Source organism: Metopolophium dirhodum, chromosome 5, assembly GCF_019925205.1.
Source record: "Metopolophium dirhodum isolate CAU chromosome 5, ASM1992520v1, whole genome shotgun sequence".
Lineage (NCBI taxonomy): Eukaryota > Metazoa > Arthropoda > Insecta > Hemiptera > Aphididae > Metopolophium > Metopolophium dirhodum.
The window spans coordinates 3,689,564-3,714,643 of record NC_083564.1 but is presented as its reverse complement, the minus strand read 5'-3'; the positions used below and the strand labels follow the sequence as shown (position 1 = coordinate 3,714,643).

At 29.5% G+C, this 25,080-nt stretch overlaps 2 protein-coding genes across 2 annotated transcripts; both read right to left on the bottom strand.

Moving 5' to 3' along the window:
* Positions 1-1,002: 1,002 nt before the first annotated feature.
* LOC132944093 (erythroid differentiation-related factor 1) lies at positions 1,003-9,696 on the bottom strand. Its single transcript, XM_061013265.1, has 20 exons — positions 9,128-9,696; positions 8,403-8,629; positions 8,220-8,325; positions 7,107-7,253; positions 6,800-6,955; positions 6,499-6,674; positions 6,159-6,418; positions 5,833-6,068; positions 5,533-5,758; positions 5,321-5,463; positions 5,068-5,252; positions 4,833-5,000; positions 4,521-4,759; positions 4,269-4,445; positions 3,971-4,203; positions 3,735-3,878; positions 3,509-3,663; positions 2,611-2,768; positions 2,269-2,548; positions 1,003-1,457 (listed from the first exon to the last, which is right to left on the bottom strand). Exons 1-20 carry the CDS (start codon positions 9,128-9,130, stop codon positions 1,334-1,336), a joined length of 3,543 nt encoding a protein of 1,180 aa, XP_060869248.1. The 5' UTR covers positions 9,131-9,696; the 3' UTR covers positions 1,003-1,333.
* Positions 9,697-14,942: 5,246 nt separating this feature from the next.
* LOC132945267 (exportin-2) lies at positions 14,943-24,368 on the bottom strand. The gene is made up of 21 exons (XM_061014960.1): positions 24,107-24,368; positions 23,951-24,035; positions 23,720-23,871; positions 22,478-22,679; positions 22,245-22,402; positions 22,056-22,148; positions 21,897-21,989; positions 21,673-21,840; positions 21,465-21,594; positions 21,173-21,336; positions 20,017-20,203; positions 19,662-19,863; positions 19,440-19,543; positions 19,203-19,359; positions 18,994-19,085; positions 18,722-18,930; positions 18,569-18,666; positions 18,339-18,506; positions 18,103-18,249; positions 16,921-17,081; positions 14,943-15,358 (listed from the first exon to the last, which is right to left on the bottom strand). The coding sequence occupies exons 2-21, from the start codon at positions 24,033-24,035 to the stop codon at positions 15,204-15,206; spliced, it is 2,925 nt and encodes a 974-aa protein (XP_060870943.1). The 5' UTR covers positions 24,107-24,368; the 3' UTR covers positions 14,943-15,203.
* Positions 24,369-25,080: the final 712 nt, after the last annotated feature.

Genomic DNA, 25,080 nt, shown 5'->3' with positions numbered 1-25,080 from the left:
CAGTGAATTTGTTTTTTTTTTTTTTTGAACATTTGTTCACGGCGCATATATGGGTTGCGATTTGTACAGTTTTCATAAAAAGTCACTATTTGTAACTTTGTATTTCATAGACAGAAATGAACATCCCTCTGTTTGTTTGGGCATTGGGCCAATAATAGTATTTTTTTTATGTTCATTTACAATCCGTACGGCGCGGCGTACAACATCCGTTAGATACGCACTATTGTAGTATCGTATAAAAACAATTAACAAAATACCGTACATTCTAAGACACGCATCAAACTTCAAAGTGAATAAAATATGATAACAAATAAACTGGCCAGACACCCAATCGTTACGTATGAATTATACCACCATATTTTGACATTTCAATTATTATTCAGTTACAATACTGTCGTCAAGTGGACGCCACACCCGCAAGAGTTATCCCCGTCTTACAAACGCGTAACACACCAAATTTACGCTCAGAAGTTCACGTTTTATGTCGTTAGCTTAAAAATTAGAGTGAATCGACCCATTACGAAACTTGATGGTAAGAACATTATCTGTGTCTTGTTGGAAGTTTTTTTACGATAATTCAGTTTTTAAGTGAGTTATGCGTGTATAATAAATGTAAATTAAAAATGCTCAAAACCAACTTAAAAACTGAATTATCGTAAAAAAATGTTTAACAAAACAGGTAATGTTCTTACCATCAAGTTTCAAGACAACACATGCGGTTGTGGCGTCCTCTTAAATAACTACTGTCCCAAAGTAAATAGAGTTTAAACTATTGTTTAATGATCCCCCAAGTGTCTTATAATTTTGTACAATATACAATACTTAATATTATAAATCATTACGAATTATTGGCTAATACAATATGACTTACTATTGTAAGATTTTTTTTCTTTTTTGAACAATGTTAATCGCACATTATTTCATGGATATAAAAAAAATGGAATAATGTATGTATGTATACTTAAAAGTGAAGACAAAATATATTGTTGGTGTATCATTTAATTTAAAACTCATTGACATAAATAAACATGTGTTGATACACTCGCAAAATTTGGTTTGAATTACTTTACATAATGTTCACATTGTACTATATTATTACTATTATCATTGATTTTAAATAATAGCCAATGCTATTATTTATTTATGATTTTTGTATCAAAAAAAAACAAATCTTATAGTAGAAGTAGAATTATAAAAATAGTTACTAGTTTCCAACATTTAATAGTAGTGTTGACTATAAAAAGTAAACAAAAAAATATACAACAAACGGTAATTAACATTAACATAACAAGTATTATGCTATTGTTTTAACCTCCTCATCTAATCATTAAACTTAGAAGCTTAATTCTGATATCTGTGTAACAACTCTGAGTAAATGTGAAAAATCATCAGCGTCAGTACTTTTTCGCAGCAATTCACCATAGATTGTTTTTAATTCGTTTATTTTATTAGTTAACCTATAACAAGTTCAAATAAATGTATAACTATTAATGTTTCATATTTATTTATTCATTAGTTAAATGGAAAAATGACTTAAATCTATATCAAACTTATAAATAATTTTCTAATATTTAGTATCTGTAAGTTTCATATTAACCAACTAAATTTTCTTATTGTAATTCGCTTTATTTACAGGCATACAATGGCTTAACCAATGGTTGGGGAAGGGGGGCAATGTCCATCCCATTGTTTATATTTTATACTACAAGCTTAAATCTCCAATAACAGAAATATTGCGTTAAAACAAGTAGGTCAAACTTCAACTAATTTTTGATTTCATATAATTTAAATATAATATATAATATATTAGTATATATATTTAGCTCTCTACTTTTCTATATAATACCTCTCTTATGTACCTACATTAGCCCTATTGTATTTTAACTACTCATATGCATAATTTTTTACTAGATCTGCAGTAAAATTGCTGTTTGGTGTTAATAAAAAGAGAATACTAATACATTTTGAAAATGTCATCGTGTATAGAAAATAATGATATGTATAATGGCTAAAGTAGCAAGACTCTGCGACAAATATTTTTTTGAATTACAACAAAATAAATAACAAAGTTAGGAGAAAATAAAGCTGTTTTTCATTTAAATGTCATAATTTGAATTTTGACAAATTATTTTGATATGAATTGTTGATTTCAAACTCTTATTGAATAAATTATGCCTGTTTTCAATAATGTTAATTTTAAGCCATTGCAGACGCAAAAAAACAAATATGGAATAATATACATTATAATTAATAACAGGGCACACTCACTTTGATGTTTTTGCCATTGCCAGCTTGATCATGGACTTCAATATATGCTGTAATCTCTCTTCTAAAAGTTTTAACAACTTTTTTTTTTTCATTTCACTATCTTGGTCATCGTCACCATTCCGATCTGTCTTGTCAAGACTATCATTATGATCATCTGAATATTTTTCCTTGCACTCATCAATACTATTTTCTTCTAACATTTTTAATATGGAAATACATTTTCCTAAAGTTTGTGTGATGGACATGATAAATTTAACTTTGGATTGAGAATTTGTTGCACCTAAATGATAATAATTATTGAAATTATTTCAAATTATTGTAAGATTAAGTGCATTTACATACTGTCAATTTGAAGCTCGTCTAAAGCAATGTTTTTTATGAGTATTTCAAGACACTCCAATGGACGATCCATTTTATAAAACATTTCATATGCACGATTATAATGAGATGTACACTGATGAAGGGTACTTTTAAACTTTGGAATATCCACTTCCAAACACCTGATAAAAAAATATGAACTTGTAGTTGTAATCTGAGAATAAACATCTAATATAAAGTAACAGCTTATCATTATAAATAAATATTAATACCGATAGCTAAGCAATATATTTCAAGGTTTTCAGGAAAATTAAAAAACATTTTGTTATTATTTTAATATTTAAATTTTTTTGATAAGCAATAACTTTTTTGCTTAGGATTTGACATTTCTTCGTTTAGTACTTTTTAAATTTGTACATCCTTTATATAAATACCTATACATTTTTGATTATTATTTACATGGATATAGAAATTAGAATACATTAGTTTAATAATTTATCTAATGAATGTATTTTCTATTATATTTTGGTATTATAATGCCATTATTTATGTGCTCGTATTCAACAAAAAGTGTAAGCAAATATTTTTATAAATGTCGCTTGTCCCCTAAACATTTGTGATAATGTAGTTTATTCCCTATTATTGTCATTTAGACCTCTTTTTGGAGAAAACTAAACATAAGTGTCGATCATATCACAAACTTATAATTTATATTCTTCATTAAATAATGGTCACTGATGTTTTGCGCATGTTCCTTTGAAAACTCAATTTTTTTCCATTCAATGTATGTCATGTCGCTTTGACCCTATGGCCATCAATATAGGCTTAGAGTTTTATAAAGCATACAATGTATTATACATTTATACTATTACAATAAAAATAAAAATCATAGTAGTTGTACTTTACTAATGACCATTATTACCTTAAACGATGGTGATACAAAGACGCTAGTCGGTCATGAATGTATGCTGCTCGAAATTCGTACAACAATTTTCTAGAGGAATCATTTTCCAAATCACAATATTTTAAAGCTTTCAAGAGTAAACTGATAACTTCTTTCTCAGCTTCAACCCTATCCTAAATGTTGTATAATTTTTTCTATGAGTCAAAACAAAATATTATAATTTAACTGAATATCAGACACTTACACTGAATACAGATGGATCATCTTGAGATTGTATAGCCATATTGTAAATGGTTGTTGATAAGTCCCAACAAACCATGTCCCAGAGTTTTGGATTAAAACGACGGCAGCCCAGCACTGCCAGACCTTTCATGTAGCTTTCCACGGCCTAAAATATTAAATATAAAAAAAGTAAAATGGCTTACAATATTATTCAGTCAACTGAAATAATTAATTTAAATTTAAAAATAATCAACTAACTTTGTTAGTAAAATCCTCATCTTTTAAAAATTCTCCTAAGGAAACCATGTATTGTGATGAATAATACGACACGTGTCTATATAAGCGGCCCATGTTCGAATACAACAAAGCGAGATTAATTAAATCTTCGGTACTTTCAAATTTATCGATTCCCTTGGACAAATAATGTTTGGATTGTTTTAGCAGCCATTGCAATCTTGAAGGAGTTAACTCAATTTTATCTCTTAAAGCAGCTATAAAAATTACATTTAAGTGTTGCGAACTTCAATTAATTTAGGCCTAAAGAAAAGTAACTTACTTGCAATTTCGTCTATGTATCCTGATGTGATTTCATTGTAAACATTACCAATTCTTCTGTTCAGATTATTTTTGTTTTTTTCATTTGTTTCTAAATCTAAAGAACGTCCATAACAATTAGCTGCTGCATTCAACATATCCTCTTTTGACTCAAACAATTGTGGTATTAAATTAAAATCTATAACATTATAAAATAAATATTTTTTATAAAAATTTTAATAATTTTTAGCCAATATTCCTAAGCAGAAACTACCTTCTTGTGTGCAACTGTCACATTCGCCTTGCAATGCTTCTCTTATTTCTATATCATAATTTTCATCAGTTTTTAACTCATCTGTGTACTGTTGAGCTTTATCCCAGTTTTGAGCAATCAACAAACAGCAATCACCACAACGTCCTAATAAAAATCCAAATAGGTCGTTGATATTGGTGTTAATAATACATAGCCGACATTCAAATACAGATCGAAAGTGTTTCAACGCTATTCCATACCTATAGTAAAAATAAATTTTTAACATTTAACAATATCACATATATTAATCACATCTATTTTTTCACATCTTACTTGTTACATGTAAACTCATATTCGGCTAGCGCAGCATAGGATAAACATGCTTTTTCATAAAGTAACACCCGTAAGTGTTGTTTCCATGAATCACTGTCCTTAGCATCGGGTGGATTATGCCAAGTGGGCATAGTTTCAGCAATAGATTTACAGAGTAATGTGCTAGGACTAAAAACAGTAGAACCAAAGTTTGCAGTGATTTAAAAAGGATCATATTTTTTTAACAAGTACTTACACATTTTTAGTGTCATCATCATTTTCAACAACAATAGCTTTATTACGTTTGCGATTTTTATTTTTTATGCTTTTGTTAACAACTTTTTCATCTTCTTTCGTTTGATGATCCATTTCAGAAACAAGATATGGCATAGGAATTGCATTGGATGATGATGCCATTTTAGGTTCATCCCCAAACTTTTTCTAAGTTCAAAGAAATTATACATTAATTAAAATTTAAAAATATATAAAATCAATTATTTATTTCAGACCATATTATCTTCATCAGTACACTGTGGATTAAGATTCTTAAAATACTGTAAACAACTTAAGCCACAACCGACATGATATAACGCTTTTTGACAACGTTCTTCCAACGTCTTTACTACAGGTTCTGATCGAGGAAACTTATGTTCTGAATTCATAAATAATAAATATAAGTTAATAATTTTAATTTCATGTATTAAAAGTAATGAACAATTACTTGTAGATTTTTTTTTTTTTTTGTGTGATAAACATAATTCATGTACATCAACAGAAAATGTAGGAGATTCATCATCAGAGCCAAATGATGAATCGTCATCAGACTCAACATGAGATGTGAGAGAATCTTCACCAATATTAGTTAAATCTTCTAGTTTAGGCGATGTGGGATTGGTATTAACTGGGATATAGAGGTCAGATAACATGTAGTTTACGGATGTAACAATCTGTAAATCATAAAATAAATGCATTATTAAAAGTTATTTTAATTAATTACAGATTTCTATTTATTATTGATTACTTGAGGGTACTTTGTTTTATTTAATAATTTTAAACAATTGTTTAGCAACATTTGGATAGTAATTGGACTAGATGGTATTCCAACATCTGGGTTGTGTTTTAAATTCCGAGCAACGCGATATAACAACATAGCGACAGGAACAGTGAATGGATTTTGACCTTCACAACGTCCTTCGACTAATGATTCAGAACATAATGATGTCAAATCGTAAAGTTTCACTACATCGTCATTTTTCCCTACACATTAAATTGATGTAATTAAGACTATAGCACATATATACAGTCAATAACTATATTTAACGCTTCTAATTAATTTTTATTTTATACCTTTGAATAACCAGTACGTATGTCCAGCTTTAGTGGCATTTGACTTCAAAAATGATAATATATTTTGTGCGACATCTCTGATGACTTTAGGTGAAAATGTTGAATCATTCATATATGGCAAGTCTTCAGTTTTTACTAACTCGTACTTTTGAACAATGCCATTTAAATGATAACACATTACAACTTCAGGAACATTGCACATCAAATTATCTAACCAATAATCAATCCCAGTTAACACACTTATGGGTTTTGACATATCTCTAAATTTAAAAGTTGAATATTAGTATTATCTTTGATTTAATACAAAACCATAGATTATGGTTAAAATTAAATATTCAACCTCAATCTCAGACTTATGCAAGGATAAGTACCACCTCCAAAAATTGGTAAGTCCGTACCAAGTAACATTCGCAGGTCTTCAAAATTCCATAAAACATTTTGGTTGAATAATCGATGTGTCTTAGGATCATCAGGGAATTCTTCTTCTGGCGTAGGTTCTGGTAAAGGAGGAGCTGACTGCAAATAATTTTTGGTTTAATGCATATATAAACTTTATATATTTATTATTTAACTAGTAATTCAAAGTTTAGGTAAATACTAAATAATAAATATATATAATTGCAAGACTAAGAAAAACATACTGAAGAAGGTGGACTTGGTAAAATTTTATTTGGTAATTGGTAATCATTGTTGGAATTTGATGACTCAGCAGCAATGCTATAATGTAAGAACTTTGAGATCAAACTCCTTTGTTGTATAACATCAAAAGTGTTCACTTTGTGCGTTATACATTTCTCCTGTATTCAGTAACACAAATAATTAGATTCAATAAATTATAATCCAAAACTTAACATCCAAACAAATATTTATCTTAATTTTGAGTTGTCTTATGAATAAAGTATTAGAATTTAATGCAAATATGCAATAATTAAACACAATTTATCTTACTTTTCTATCAAATGATTCTAAAATATGACCGTAGAAAAATTTTCTCAGCCATTCCCAATCATCCGCTGTTTGCATCATCAAATGTTTGTGAACATCAAATTCGTCTAGAAGCAATGTATTTTCAATCCTATGAACCATCATGCTCACCTTAAGTGAATTTAAATAGTTTAATTAAAATGAGTGATTATTTATTTAAATAGCTTAATAATATTAAACAACTATTCATAGTATAACAATATTTTTAAGCATTAACTAATAATGGACTTAAATTATCAAAAGTTTGGATTAAAATATATACATATTTAAATAATTGTACAGCAAGCGGACTTAAATTGTTAGAAGTCTGTAGAGTAAGATGTAATCAAGGATGTAATGCAATAAAGCTTACAAATAATATCAAAAGTTTTACCAATCACTTTAAATCAAAATTAACTTCACTACAAAACAATTTTAACTTTTAAGTACAAAATATATTCAAATGAGATTGAATAAACTTTTGTTTACATACTGCCACTGAGAAGCCATCTCTCCAGACTGCCTATCAGTTACTCATAAGGTAAAGATTTTTGCATAAATATAAAAAATACAGAATGTATTTGGTAATGTGGTTTAAGACTATTTCACTAAGAATCTTTAAAATATGCAGTAACTTTAAGAATAATATTCTTTAAAACGCGCAACAAATATTATGGGGGAAAAACTGGTGAAACAGTATACATATACATCAAAATGATATAATAATTATATGATGATAATTAAAAATGCTTAAATTTCTCCAAAAAATAATGTTTTTATAAAAGATAAAGAAATATGCCGTCAAAATTTGTATTAAATTTCACTATTTGACAGAAGAAATGTATATATTATAAAGAATATTAAACAAACACTAGAGAACAACATGCAAATCCAAGAAGCACCAAACACAAATTATCCATAGTATATTTGCAACCCTGCCAATAAAAACCTAGTTGCTGCACTTATGATGATATGGTTAGCTATAAGTTATAACATTTAATGAAGTATAAGAACTTATTAACACAATTGTAGTTAATTTTAAGGTATTTAATGTTATATTATTAGCTAACATTAAATATTTAAATATAAAAAATTTACCGATTTGTTACTGTAGGGTATTTTTAATAGTCGTTTGATATTCTCAGCATCTGACACAACATCAACTTCCCCAATGCAGTCTGGAAACATGTGAGCCATTTGAAAACTAAAAATGACATATTATAAAAGTAATAAATCAAAAAAATAACAAAAATGTTTTTAAAATATACAACATTTTCTTACCTAGAAAATCCATCTGAATGAGATAACATGTGTCGTAAACCATAAGATTCAGCCGCACTGCTTAGCCAATTTGAAGGTGGTAGATTTAGATCAGTGTTACATTGAAGATGAGCAAAATTAGGTGGTCGAAGAACTGAAGAATATTTGACGACAGCTTTTGATTTAATTGTATCAAATTCAGTTTTTGATATTTGAAGAGAATTCATTTTATTATTGTTTTTTTTACTCTAAAACAAATTAGGTAGTGATAATATTCAATGATAAATGAAAATAAAAATAAATCATAGGTAATTATTTAAAATGTATTTATTAGTGGGGCTCAGAATTTCATATATTTGACTATTTAAGTATTTATTTTCATATCATAGTTAGAGAACAAATTGATCTACATTGTAGCGTTTTTTTTTTTTATTTATATACCAAACTACTTGCAGACCATTTATATCATTCATTAATTTTTTTTTTTGTCATTTTTTAATTACAAATTAGTGAGCTTTAATATCAAAAGAACCAGTTTTGTCCCATGTTAATAAGTTGACTGGTCATAATCTTCACTTGAACACACTATAGCTTTATAGAACGATTTAAAATAGACCATTTTAAATTGTGGTTTATAGATTTTAAACTTAATCTTAAAATTTAACCCATAAACTATCACAGTTGTAATCGTTACAGATGAACAAAACATAGTTTCCTCTAACTGTTCCGAATTGTGTATGTCTTACCATGATTGTTACACCTTTAAAACAGCGAAAACATCAAATGTAGCGACCGTCCGACGCCAAAATCTAAAGGGGCTTTTCAGTATTTCACATCGAAACCACACTTTAACAATGCGTCCTTGCATATGACAATGCCATTCAAAAGGTTAGAAGTACGATATCAGTTCAATTTACGGGCTCAACAGTAAAATTAATACACCAGGTAGCACGATAAAATATAAACGATGGATCTTCAACCGTAGCATAGATGAAATGTATGACTGTAGTCAATAGTTAGTAGTTACTATTAGTTTATGGCACTCGCGTCTTACGTTGTCGGTACTCGTGTGATAGCACACGACAAAAATAGTTTTTAATTAATATAATAATTTCACACGTCTATATCGACAGAACTCAGGACCGGACAGTCGTAGTACATATAATACAGTCCAGTATTGGACTAGGACATCGAGATTCGAAAAAAATTCGAGAAAACAGAACGAGACATCATTCAATATAGGTATAGTTTTTAATTAAATATAGTTTTTATGATACCAGACGGTAAATAAAAACGGTTTATATCACCATTGTTTACACACATTGTTATCAAGTGAAGCTCGGCCACGATCACGGACTAATCTTATTCTATAAAATCGCAAGAAAAACAGCTGATCTATAGGGAATTCATGGAGGATCTCATGGTGGAAAAAATTAAACACCGCTCCGTTTCCCCAGTCCGCCGGACCGATCCCGTCGATTCCCTATAGCGCGACCAATCGCGTACCTTCGCAGCGGCGGCGGCGGTCGGTTTTTAAACGTTACGCTTTTTACGCTGTTTTTCGACTTTTAGACATTTTCACATATAGTTCGTTTCGTTTAAAAGCCGCGTGGTTTGTACGCGATATCGCCAGCGTAGGTCGTTATTATCGCTTTTCGTTTCGTCTTTTCAATTGCCGTTTGTGCTCTATTTGTTAAGTTTATTTCTTTTGAACCCCGTGAATATGCGGTTTGTACACTTAAAAATTCGCGTTCACGAAATGTCAGTCAGTCTTCGTTCCAACGCACAAGTGCACAATAAATATATACTGTTTTTTTTGTTTTGTTTTTGATTCAATAAATATTGCATTATGTGATTGTAGACGTATTATTTGGTCCTTAATAACGTAGCTGGTATATTGCTTAACGTAAACACAATTACATGTATTATTAAACACAAATAAATGTATTATTCAAGCATACATAATAACGGTCAGATAAGTGAATAAAATACAATTAAAGTTTAAACAGTGTGTAGAATTATGATACATGAAATTATATACGATTACATCGATGTATATCGAATATATTGGTTTACGTCGCTCCGTAGACACACAGCTTAATTGTTGAAGTTTTAACCGAGGTATGCATCACAAACTGTGGCTCGATAGGTTAGGCGTAGGTTCCCCAAACATAGGATGATAGGTAGGTCCGGGTTCGAAACCGTCGTAGCTCAATTCGGGCGGCAAGACTGTACCGTGTATTCTAATGCACGGCCGCCCGAAGATTGACTTTTTTACATTTTTTTTCACTTTATATTTATTTTCATAAATAATATAATAATATACATGTTAATTTTACATTATATGACTGTATATTATATATTATGTACCTATATGTTATTTAAATTATTAGGAATTTAACTCATATTATTTTCTTTAAATTGTCTTTATTTTTCGTAAGTTATTTCGAATGTTGTGTGATTGGGTTTTTGGAAAATACTATTTTTTCTCTTCACTTATAGCAGCTATACATACTAGACTTATTTTCTGCAGCACATTGTTCGCTATCCGACTAAGTCGGATAGCCTACCTAGCTGATGAACTTTAAAGTTAATAGATTTTGACTTAATATGACTGACTTTCTAGACACTCCAACACGGTTTTCGACTTTACACTTTTTACATAAGAAAAACTACCAGACATGCGACGGCACATACCTACCATTCAATCCGCCGTAGACGGATTGCTCATTTTGGTTTCATCTTAGACGGTGATGACTGACTTCCTTAACACTTAAACATGCAGGTTTTTGCATTTTTTTTTTTTTGATATAATTATATATACATTACAGGTACATGTTTATATGTATTGTATTGGTTAATATGATATTATGTATCTATATGTTATTTTTTTTATGAATTATGATAAATAGGTACAATATATTATAGTTATAGTTTGTATTTTTCCTAAATTATTTCGTAAGTTGTATGATAGGGTTTTCACTTATAGCCGCCCAACGTCAGGTCTGCAATCCACCGCAGGTGGATTGCCTACTTGATATGCTGTAGCACATTGTCCGCGATCCGACGAATTCGGATTGCCTACCTAGGTGGCTAATTGGATGTTAATCGATTTTGACTTGAGATGACAGACTTGCTAGACAATCCAACTCGGGTTTTGACTTTACACTTTTTACATAAGAAAGAGCACCGGACATGCGACGGCACATACCACTCTATCCGCCACAGGTTGATTGCTTATTTTTGTTTTGTCTTAGATGGGTAATGACTGATTTGCTCGAAACTCTAACATGCAGATTTTCGAATTAACATTTTCTTACACGTATGAAAAAAGCACCGGACATACGCTGGGGGATAGTATCATCATTGAATTGCCGGTTTTCATGGGCCATGGGAGATTTCTAGACACTGAATCTTGACTTTCAAACGTTCCCACCTTCGAAACGAGACCGCCAAAGAGCCAGGCCATATCAGAAATTCTTATCACCTTCTAATGTATAATTAGTGCTACATTTATAATTCGAATGTGTCTCCAAAATCGGTACTCACTTACAACTAACACGGTCAAGGGGACCAACTATTTTTTCGATTATTCACCTATCTACGCAACTAACGGGGTCCGCAATCCACCGCAGGTGGATTGCATACCTGATAATATACGCTTCGCATATAGTCCGCGATCCGACACAGTCGGATCGCCTACCTATGTGATTTTATGACTGATAGCTAGACAATCAAATAAACCTATCGACTCTACACTTTTTAACAATTTTAACAACCAAAAGCAGCGGAGAAACGGGAGATGATCCTGGAGATCGTATCTAGCCTATCCATTTACAACGTTCGTGACGGATTGCTAGACGCTCAAACTTTTAAACATTCCCGCCAAAGCGCCAAGCCTTATCTCCAATCCATATCACTAATCCTTATCACAAATCCTAAACTTTCGTCCTACAGCCTTTGTGACTTTTATAATTCCAACGACATTGTCTCCAAAATTGGTACCCACTCTCAGCGAGTCCAACTCTCCCAGAGTTTCACTTAGAGCTAGTACAATATATAGTCCGTGGCCACGATTTAAGATAGTATACGGCCGCCATTTTCTCGGGGGGCAAAACACTTCACTTCATTCAAAATGTATTAGGAATAACATAGTTTTTAATGGTAAAATAAAATAGTAAATTTGAAATGACTTATAAAAAATATTTATTTTTTTTAAACTACAGGCCTAGAAATAATTAAATACAATACAAAATAAATCATAACTAATCTTATTTATCATAAGAAATACCATGTAATTGCCCCCCCTCCCCCGAGCTTGATACTTCAATATTCACGGTGGGAGTTCGCTATCTGTAGTTGCTAACAAAAATAGTACCATTGATAAAATCCTGAAGTCTAGAGATAAGGAGGCCAAACTCTACCACAAAAAACGTCCCGTGAAACCCATAGATAATATAAGAATATAATATTATCTATGGTAAAACCACGGTTATCTATACTCGAGTAGATAACCGTGCGTAAAACATAGCACACTAATTTTTCCACCAGTCTCCAACACAGTCTCGAATCCGAGGCTGGCTCGGAGTATAATTTACCCGTATTAAATAGGGACATACTTGACTTTATTACATTTAAAAAATTATAATTCAAAAACTAAAAATCGTATTTAAATTATAATTACACCATCGTATTCAGCGCAAATTTATCTTTAATTATAAATTACAAAATTAATATTAATGTTCTATATTTACGTATTAAATATTTAAATGTACAGATATATAGTAAAAATAGGTAAACTGTTTATAGGTAACTAAAATACTTTGTCATAACACAAGTATTTAAAAAGTATTCGGAATACTACCCAAGTCTGACATTAGTTATGATCAGAGTTCATGGAATGGATATCTAAATTAATTAATTATTTATTTATTAGGTAGCTTATCAAATTTTGTATTTGTTATTATGTATTTCATCTATTATAGATGTAGATGAATAAAGTTAATTTTGGTTAATTAACCAACATAAATACACTATTTTTTAAATTTATTTATAAAGATTTTTATGAACTCACGCCCAAGACGCTGGTGTCATTATGATTTGAATAAAACGTATAATTTATTACTTCAGCGCACCATTTTTTTTTCACTCTGACCCGCGCGTAACAGCTAATTTATGTTTAGCAGAACCAACTCTGTGTTCATAGGCGTGCGCAGAGTTTCAAGTCGGGGGCAGCGAATATTTTTGCCGGCCCATACATGGGTATTAAGTTAATATTTTTAAGCTCAAAATCAAAATTTAACCTTTGACCTTTAAATAAAACTATTTCAAACGATAATCATTGGTTAATCATAAATTGTTTTTGCTCAACACCGGTATACCATATCAACATTTTTCCTACTGATGCCAACAGTTTCATTTTTTTCTCTCGGATTTTCTCTGCACCACCTTTACGTTTATTTGAATTATATTTTTAACAACTAATATTAAAAGTATAAAAAGATTCAAAATAATTAAAATTGCACTGCACCAATCCTTGTACAGTTGACAGTTGTATAAATATAATACACTAATACTTATATAATATTATAAGAAAAAAATAAAACTGTTAAACGTATGTTAACAACAAAACAATGTTGCATAAATGCGTGATATAAGATATTATACGCGACTGCCGACTAGTGCCGACTAGGCGAGTATGCATCAACAACAATCAACAGCAAATATGACAATGACAAATAAAGTAATGTAATAAAGTATTAACTGCAATAGAATGAGGGAGTGAGGGACAGTGATAAATTGATAATGAAATTATTAATAGTATCTGTGTACTGCATCGTTATGACGGAACACGGGAATCATGTTTATTTTTAGTTTTCATTTTTCAATCAATTATACTATTGTCTATTACTATATAGATAACTTCTCATATTATGCATTTATGCACATGATAGTATGATACATCTGTAATAAATAATGGTCATAGAATACTGTAGAACGTAGAAGTCTGTTGTCGATGTGTTTTTTTGTCTTTTTGGATAACCAACTCATTTTTTAATTTTTACCGGTGTGTTGGCCCAGCTTGGACCAGTTCGGCCCATGCAATATTCAACCCGTCCAGGGGCAGCAAGAGCACACCTTGCTGCCCCTGTGCGCACGCCTATGTCTGTGTTGTTACTTTTAATATTAGAGTGAATTCATCTACTATCAAACTTTAAGCCAAGAACAGTATAAGAACATTACCTGTGTTCATTCGTTGGCTTTTTTACAGTATTTTAATTTTTATACAATTTATAAACATTTTTAAATTGTAATACTTTACACACTCATAACTTACATAAAACCTACTTACTCCCTTTTTTTTTATCATTTAAAATCAAATTTAATTAGAATTAGGTCCATCGGTTTTTTAATTATACCACTAGTAATAGCAATTATATTCTGTAACCACTGTAAATAATTTATATTCAATTAAATTGAGTCTCCCAGTAGTTAGTTTTAAAATGAAGTGTTATTATTTTCTTACAATAAGTAGTTGTGTACTTTACTGTACTTTATAAGTAATATGAACATCTTTTATTATAACAATTTTGTAAACAAGATAAAAAATATACACACATTTTTAAAATTATAAGTTATTCTTAGCTAAAAAAAAAAATTAATTTACTATAATATTAACTGTTATAAACTGAAGAGAAAAAAGGTATTTTGTGTTTGATGCAGTTAAACAAAATAATTATTTAAAACTCAAGAAAAAAAAAATTTCATTACATACAATATACAAAACTCATTTAATAATGTTGGTATTTTTTATCATTGAATTCACATAATTTGCACATTGAGACTAATTAGATAGTTTTGAATTTGTGCACGCCGCTCTTCAGTAATTCCCTGACTCATTAGTATAGAAACTCGTCCAGGTAATTGGTTCATAAGTTTGGTTAATGATTGACCTAGGAACATTTTAGCTTCTACTCCTAAAATACAACAAAACATTAATTCATCAAGGAACACAAAACACAAAAAATAAGTTTTTTAATTTGAAAGAATATTCAATTCTAAAAATAATGGTATAGGTTTTAAGTTTCTACTCACATTGTTCAATGAGATATTATGATTAATTGAAAAAAGACGCGTGACGTTTTGGTCTGAACTTGCGGTAATTGCCTATCTTATACGTGTTAATGTTCCTCGCTTCACACAATAATTAACCACCTTTAAAGTATATTTTTAATTTTTTTTATGTGCGTATGTGGTGTGTTTTTATTTACTGAAAACGTTGGTGGAACTAGAATTTTTCTAGTTTTTTTTTTTATCAACCCGAAGGTTGGTTTACAACTTCAATTCTACATTCTGACCGATTGCTAGTTTTCTTTAAGTTCCTTTAAGGTTTTGACTCTTGCATCACATTTAATTTGTCCTATATAAGTTACATGGAGATCCTGCAGTTTTCTTTCCTTCTATCATACCCTCTGATATTACATTATGCAACTCTTCTGAATGTCTCAGGGCATGTCCAACCATTTTCCAATGTCTTGCTCTTATCACATCTGTACGCTTTTCTCTCACAGTGCTCATTTGTTTTCCGCTCTATCCAACTTATCCTATCCACACACCTCCAACATCCATCTTAAAAACTTCTAGTTAGCAGTGATTTCTCATTTTTTAATGCAAACTGTTTGATTTTTGTAGAGACTGTGAATGATTCTTAGATTATGTTGTTCAACACCTATTTCTCGTAATGTGAGCAGCATTTTATTTCAATTTACATTGTTAAAGGCCTTTCCAGGTCTATGGAGGCTAAATATGTAATTTTATTTCTATCAATCTCCTTTTTAATTTACACTCGCAGTCCTGGAATTGCATCTCATGTACCTTTTCGTCTTCTAAACCCATATTAATCATTTTTTAAGTACTATTCTACTTTTTCTTCTATTCTTCGATTTATTATTTTTGTTAGGATTTTTGAGACATGTGTCAGTAGACTCACGTGTTCTAAACTGTTCACAGGATTTGCTCCACTTTTCTTTGGTATAGTTACAATTATGCTTAATCATCCGCACCACTCCTTTCTCATTTCTTGTGTTTAGTTTTTTTGAAATATTAAAATAACTATTAAAATAAATCAATGCCTTGTTATAACTACAATGTATGAACATACCGAAAAAATTTATTTAGTATTTTCATTTTTTTATATTAAAAAAAACAAATCGTTATATTGAAATTCTGATACTTCTATTGTCTTAAGCATAAACAATCACATAAATCTACGTCAATCAAACATAAAAAAAAAAAATGTTTGGGTTGGTAAATCATTGTGTAAAGCGAGCAACTTTAACACGTGTAAAATAGGTGATTATGCCGAGCTCAGCCCAGCGACGTCATTCAGTTATTCTAGATATCCCACCAATTTCTCCTTAAATAATATTTTATAGATTGGATTTTGACAATATCGTTTTTAATAGTTCCTACTACAATGACTAAGCATTTAAAAATAATTTTTTATTGTTGTGTTATTAATGTATTATTTGTTACTTACCTTCTAAAGGATCATATTCAGTTTCGCTTGCAAACGCAAGTTGCGAGTAGCCAGCTTCATAAGAATTATCATTGTCATCTTGTAATAATCTGTCCTCAGAATAGACAGTATCATCTTCTGGAAGTTCAAACAAGCAAACAACAGATTGAAGGAGTAGAGCCCTGTAACATTATTTTTAGTTAATTTAATTAATACTAAAGTATTATAAAGTAATAACTTATGATTCATAATATATTATATTTTTTTTTGCCTAGTTTAGTCACTTGGTGACAGAATTTATAAAGACCCCACATAGGTATCTATTATACTACAGGAAGAGTAGAGGGGTGATTTCTTTCTCCAGTCAAGCAATCTAGAGAAAGGGTTAAGATACATTTGATCAGTGGCAAAGCGTCATAGGAGACGATAAGACAACATCTACCCACTTAGAATATGGACAAATAATTTAAATAAAATATTTATTTTATAATGAAATGATAATGTCTAATAACACACAATAATTATATATATATATATATTATTATATTCCAATATTTGTCAAAATATTTTGTTTTTGTGATACCATTACATTATTTTTAGAATAGACTAACTGCAGTTCCAATAAACATCCAAATACAGAATAAATTCACTATAAAAATAAATATAAGACAAAATTTAATTTCGCAAACATGGTGAGCCCTGGAGAATTAAAAAGTGAGTGGGGGTTATCGTTGCACTATGAGACATATACTGCCGATCATATTTCAGTTTTAATTTATTTTTCAACAGTCGTCGCTAACGCGTTGTCACATCATCCACCACCACAAACTCGTTATCATGGCTGGTTTTTAATTTACGGTTTGTTTAATTCTCATGTAGTCATGTGATATTGTATAAAATATAAGAGTATCAATAATATTTTCATTATACTTGATTCTTTTTTAAAAATCTTCTTGACCCAAAAACTCATGTTTCACCATTTCATTTGTTAAATCTTTCCTTCTAACCCTTTACTTTATCAATACCAGATTATCAAATCTTAAAAAAAACTATTTCTTTTATAACACCTAATTGAATTAGTAAATTATTTTAATGGAAACCGTTTCATTTTAGAAGTTTAGATAATGATACTAATAAAAGTACAGTATAACAAAAAGTACTAAAATAACATTTATTTTACCATATTTTGGAAAAAGAACATACCAAAATTGTGCGTAAGGTCCGTCAATTAGCTTTTGAGTGTCTGTAAGTACCTTTATGATGCCAACCGCAGTGATTTTTTTATTAATATTTCCAGTTACTTTTTGAACATCAGGTAACATGATTTTCTCCAACAGCATACCAAACATACTAAAATATAATATAAGGTTTACAATTAATAATTTCACATGATTATTATGAAAGATACAATTTACAAAATAAAAATAGTAAATACCAACCCATTTTGAATTGAATCTATGAGATCCACCATAAATGATGCTCCATATTTGATGACACAGAAGAATATAAACACAATAAGTTCTCGTATAAATTTGGTAGTTTTAGATGAAGTTAGTCGTTGAAACAAGAGAACAAATATATTTTTCATCTGTGATTGTAATACTTCCCTGAAATTAATTAATTGAGTTAAAATTTAATAAAATGTATAAATATTGTTGCATTTACTAACATAGGACAATGCTCTATTATTGTTTTCAGTAATCTGAATCCTTCTTGATCCTGTGATTTTGATGCAATAAGTTTTTGGAACACACCTAAAAGTCCATTCTAAATATTTTTTATAAATTAATAATTTTCCAAAGACACAATTTTAAACACTTACAATATTTAAAGATTTCTCAAAATTTTCTGGGGAAGTTTTACGCACATATGATCTTAAGAGCCTAACTAATGGATGAATATTACTGGTTTTCTCCCACAGCACTGGTGTCAACAAAAATGGATATAATATAGTATAGGTGTCACCCACATTGCCGGGACTGTGGAATTCAAGTAACTGAGCCAACAATTGGAATGTATATGGCATAAATTCTATAAATTTTTATAAAACCAATGTTAGGGTATACAATTGAATAAAAAACTGTCCAATCATACCCAAAATGTCTTGCTGCAATATTATTTGAAATATAGGAAACAATACTCCTTCAAATGAACCAACTCCTTCGGGTGTTACAGTGCATACTAGTCTATAATAAGACAAACAAATATTATACAATATGTTTAACATACATGCACAAATAATATACATTTAAAAATAATAATTAATTTAAAAATGCTATTATCTATTTTGAAATTAAACTTACTTTACACAAAATGAAATGGTTTCAAAGAGAAAATGATTGAATTCTGGTTGACTTGGATTACGAGCAACAATAGTAAGTTTGTCAGTCAGGACAGGTAAAAGTTCAGCCAAAAGAGGAATTATTTGTTGTTTCAGCGTGAAAAATGTTCTCATTATAGCTATTAATAAATGAAAAAAAATTTACAATACACAATATTATGATTATCAAAGATAAATAAAAAAAAAATTTTAATTTTACCTTTCATAGTGTGGCTATTTTCTTCCGAACCGGGTTTTGTTAAAATTCCAAAGAGAGATTTAATTAGTTGTTCTGCAAAAGGAGATAATGTAGCTGCATCAATCCTAAACATTAAATAAACAAAACAATATTTAACTGGGTTTTTATATTCCGAAGATAAATTAAGTTTATTATAATAAAAACGTAAGTCATAAAATTATTAATTTATAAAAAAATACTAACACTGGAGTTTTAGTGTCAGGTTGTTTCAAAAGTAAAATTTTATCAATTGCAGCTGCAGCATAAATCCTAACAACTACACTCTCAGCTTCTAAAAGCTTTGTAAGTGCTGGTAATGTGCTAACAATAAGATGAGGAGGTAATATACTACGGAACGTCACTATATATTTAATTGCATCAGCTTTCATAACAGGCATACCATTAACTAAAGACATAAAAAATAGATACATTTATGATATATATAAAACATTGAATAATGTCGAAGCCTTATTTTCCTAATAAAAAAAAAAAAAAAAAAAAAAACATTGAATAATATAAATATTTATATTTATTAAGGCCTTGTGTACTCAGTACTTACTATTTGGTTTTGTTAGTTCAGGTAATACATGCAAAGTGGTAAAGTCTTCTATATTAACAAGTTCACTAATTTTAGTTGTACCATGACGTTGAGTACTTCCTCTTGATGCAAGTGTTGTCACCAAAAACATTGCAGCATCTTTACTACGCCAATTTTGTTCATTAGCTGCATATTGCTCTAACATAGACTAAAATAAAAACAATACATCTTAATTTATAAATGTGTTTTTGATGTGAAAACATCTTATACAACGTTCAAATCCTTCCACAGGGGAGTAAAAATTATCGAGTGTTATCCTTTTAGCGTAACGCTTGATACTTATTATATTATTAAAAAGAGGCTCTGAGTTCAACTGGTTATTCAAATTTTTTGACAAACACCAAAACTTCTTTTGCTACTAACAGTCCAATTCGGACGTCGGACTGGGCGGATAGATCAAGATCAAAATTCATCCCAAACAAATTTTTAATGGAGGTTATTTTTTTTTTTAAATTTGTTTGTCACTATAATCAGTTCAGGTTAAGATTGAACTGGCTCCGCGCGTGCAGACTGAGCCGCCGGACAGTGCCTGACCCTCCACGCAATGGCTATGCATTCTGTGATTGGCCGATAGTCATTGCCGGCCATCGTCGATCGTTGGCTCCGGTACTGGCCGCCATGCATACGCTCCCATTGGTGTCCGGAATGCACAAAAAAAACGTGTTTTGGTCAAGCGAGCGGTTCAATCTTAATCTGAACGAGTATATGTGTGTGTAAATATGTACCGACCTATTATATGTAGCGGAACTACCTATTATGATTTTTTTTTTTTTTTTGATGCCCTGGGGCTTTATTATTTAAACGACCGATAGTCTGTATAAATATGTTTAATAATTATATATATTTTACTTATACCTATTATGTAAATATTTTGTTCTTAAAAGTTATCTCTTTGTGTTATGAAAAATAAAATTTGAACAAATATAATTCTTAAACATTTTCAATCCTATCCTACAAATAATATGACGTGTTTTAAATTATGAATATTTACTTCAAATTTAACATAATAAATCTATATTATTTCTAAACTAATATATTTGTTATTGTTTTCACATCTTCCGAGGGTCGCCTGTGACACTTTGTTTTTTTTATTTTAAATAACAATAAATAAACTTACTTTTACATATAAACCAAATGAAGACATAGTAACTTGTTCAAACTCCTTTGAAAGTGCTTTAACTAAATCACACGCCGCTCTTCTTCTAGTATCCACATCAGATCCTTCAATGTCTCTCCGAATATATTCTTCTGGATTGTCCTCAAATAATTCTTCATCTGATGCTACAGTAAAACATGGACTAATTAATAAAAAATAAATAAAACTATATACATTTAGAAACGTAAAAATCATCGCTTCTGAAACTGTTATTCAATAAAAAAAAAAAATGTAATTGACATATTTTGCATACCTTTAAATTGCATATTAGGAATAGCAACTTTTTCACAAATAGCTGAGAAAACTGATGGATCATCAAAGAGATCACGATACTGAGGCTTGATAACAGTTGTTGACAAAAATTGCAAGGCATTTATAACAAGCTAAATAAATGAGAATATTTTTTTAAAATAAAATAACAATAACATAGTTAAATTTCAAAAAAAATAATAAATATTTACTGTGTCATATTTTGGTTGTGATCCAGTTTTAATCAATAATTTCCAAATAATTGTAACTAATGATCGCATATAAGATGAAAACTCTTCTTCATATTTTTGTGCATATAACGATATGTTTTCACAAATTTGTGATTGAATTTGATGCAATATACCAGTTTCGTCATCACTCTTTAAAAATAGATAGATATAAAACAGTTATATAAATTTGCTATGGTAAAAATTACCTGAGTTTCTAATTCTTTGATTTCTAATTCTAGTAATTTTTGGAAATTACTAATCCAAATTTGCATATTATCCTCAAAAAATTCTGGAAGATCCTGATAATAAAATAATTTAAAAATGTATAATTATCTAGACATAAAAATGATAATATGTTTATTTACCTGATAATTTAACGAATAAAATATTTTAGTCAGTACAAGTATTACATTAAAAACTTTAGGATCCTTTGACACTTCACATAAATTCATAGTAAGCTAAGAACAAATTTTTAATATTAATAACTTAAAAAAATTATCTTTTGTTTGATACATAAAAAATTGACTTTCATCTAAAGTTCTTGACAAACTTACAACAAATAATTCAGTAAGAGGTTTAGCTAAGGTGTCCAATACAAATTTTATTTCTGTCCAAAGCTTCTGAGATTTAAGCTCAAATCTATATTTTCTAAACAAAGAATGCGCTGTCTCTAACGCTCCATTGATAGGTGCTAGATCACTGGTTGGTGCATCTATAACATATCACAATATTACATCTAATAATATAAACAACAAAAGTATATTATTAAAATATTGAATTCACATACTAGCGAATGCAGCAAAGTTTTCAATAATTGTTGTCAATAAATTTGGCCAATTATCTGGGAAATCATATTTTCCTATAAGTGAAATAGCATCACTTAACTGCTTCTGAACAGCATCTGGAGCATTCAACATAACAGTCACAATCTGTTCTTTTATTAATAAGCGATCTTCTTGATGAATTTTGCTTTGTAATGTGTCTTCATCCTATAATAATATTTTGGTAAATCAATGTAACAAAATAAAACTTGTCATTTACTAGTGACTATCAATTATCCTTCAATTAAGGGGATTCGATACCGTGATATTCTGTTATTGTCTAACACACGCGCGACATAGTATTTTAGACGTGTTTTTTGCCAAACATTCCAACTGATCTATTGAAGCGATAAGAATTCTGAAAACAGATTTGAATTCGTCGTCAAGTCTACTTGAAATCGACTTTCCCACATTTTTGATATTATCCCCCAAATTCCAGAAAACGTCATATTAAAAAAGAGTATTTAAACATTTTTGTATTTCAATTTTTGGAGAAGCTAAAATCAAACAATCAAAATTGTGAGAAAGTCGATTTCAAGTAGACTTGACAACGAATTCAAATCTTTTTTCAGAATTCTCATCACTTCATTAGATCAATTGATATGTTTGGCAAAGAATCCGTCAAAAATCCTATGTCGCGCGTGTGTTAGACAAAAACAGAAAATTACGGTATGGAATCCCCTTAAATTGAATTTCTTAAAACGGAAAAAATCATTACTAAATTGCAAATGATGAATGTTATATTTATTTCATTTTCTATATATCTAGGAATAAGTTATAATAACAATCAAAATAACACCTAAAAATTATAATATAATTTTACTTTCTAAATAAATAAAAAATGTACATTAGGAAGATAGTGTCATCAATGGATGAATTTGATAAGGAAACGACCAGTTAGCCACTCTTTACTTATTATAAAAGTGATCCCATGAACTATGCTTTAACAACTTATGATGGCTAATGGCTAAGGTAACATTTTAAATAACAGCTTTTTAGGTAGTTGTTTTAATCAGCAAATTATAGTCTATGACTATAGAAACTTTATCCCTTAATTTTGAGTAGTTTTTAGATTAGTTTAGATATATAAGTTCAAAAAATAATTATAAATATATATATCTTGTAATTATCAAAATTGAAAAAAAAATTATGATTTTTGTATTTTTTAACATTTTTAGTATGTAATAATTAATAAATAATATACTTACGATAGGCCAATTTCGTTTTATATAGTTCTTAAAAGTAACTGATCCAATTTGCTTGACCAAATTCACATTCACATCATTTGGTGCACTGATAATGTGAAGTAATAATAATGGATAATTTTTATTACATTCAATAGAAAGTAAGAAGTTTTCAGCTACAAAATAAACATAATAGGTATAAGTTATAATATTTGTTACACATGATTACAATTAAATAATGTCAATTATTCTCACCTTGTTTGCGTTCACTCGGATCAGGACTTAATGTGGCTTGGAGGCATTTCACCAAATTATTTATATTATTAGTTGAAATTTCCATCTATGAAAAAATATAAATATTAATTATACAATACATATTTAATAGCTATTATGTATTAATCTCAAACTAACCGTAGAAAAGGTTTAAATTAGTGAAGAAATGATTTGTATCTGGATTAATACCCAGATCTAACTTTACTTGTTACAAGCCAATACGAAAAATTTAGTTAAGAAAATTATATGATTTAACAATATATTGAGAGAAATACTGAATATAAATTTTAATTTTTATAGTTACTACAATGCTAAAAACACACGTTACTTTGTTAGCAAACCGTTCCTTCGAAAATAACGAAACTTCGTCAAGGCGCCAGGCGGCTAGGGAAAGACCAAACAAATTATTATCAATTTTTATAACTAAAACTGCTTATCAATCAGGTTTACCACACTAATTATTTACAAATACCGAAATACCGATCTCACGGGTATAAATTGGGGAAACAGATTAACAAAACGCGCTCTGGTGGAAACAATTTGTACCTTCCGATTCCGGAATGTTCAGATAATATAGTTTTGTATTGGTTATTTTACTTTTTATAATAAATGAATTTTGGTATCGAAACTTTATACGATTTTATTGCTAAAGCTAACTGTATACGTTGGTAAGTACAATTTCTACTAATATTATCGAATACTTTTCACTTAGAGCAAAATATATGCGGAATGTCGGTAAAATACATACAATCTCCCGACTCAACGTAAGGGGGAACCCGCCTAACCGTCAGTACGATAGGCGTCGACAGCGCTCACAGTGTTAATCTGTCTTCCCAATAGATATATTATATTATTATATCTATAGCCGTGATACTGATACACGATTTATATAAAACCACGGGGCACGGGCTAAGAATCTAAGATATAATCGTTTTTATGATATAATATACTTAAGTCCGTGGTTATTGTATAATATCTGTGGATTTAACGCGATTAAACTACGAATTAAGCACACGTAAAATGTCGTGATATAGATTATATTATTATGTATTACAGTATATTATATTAAATCTGATGCCAAAACAAATGTTGCAATTATACCACCTAAAATG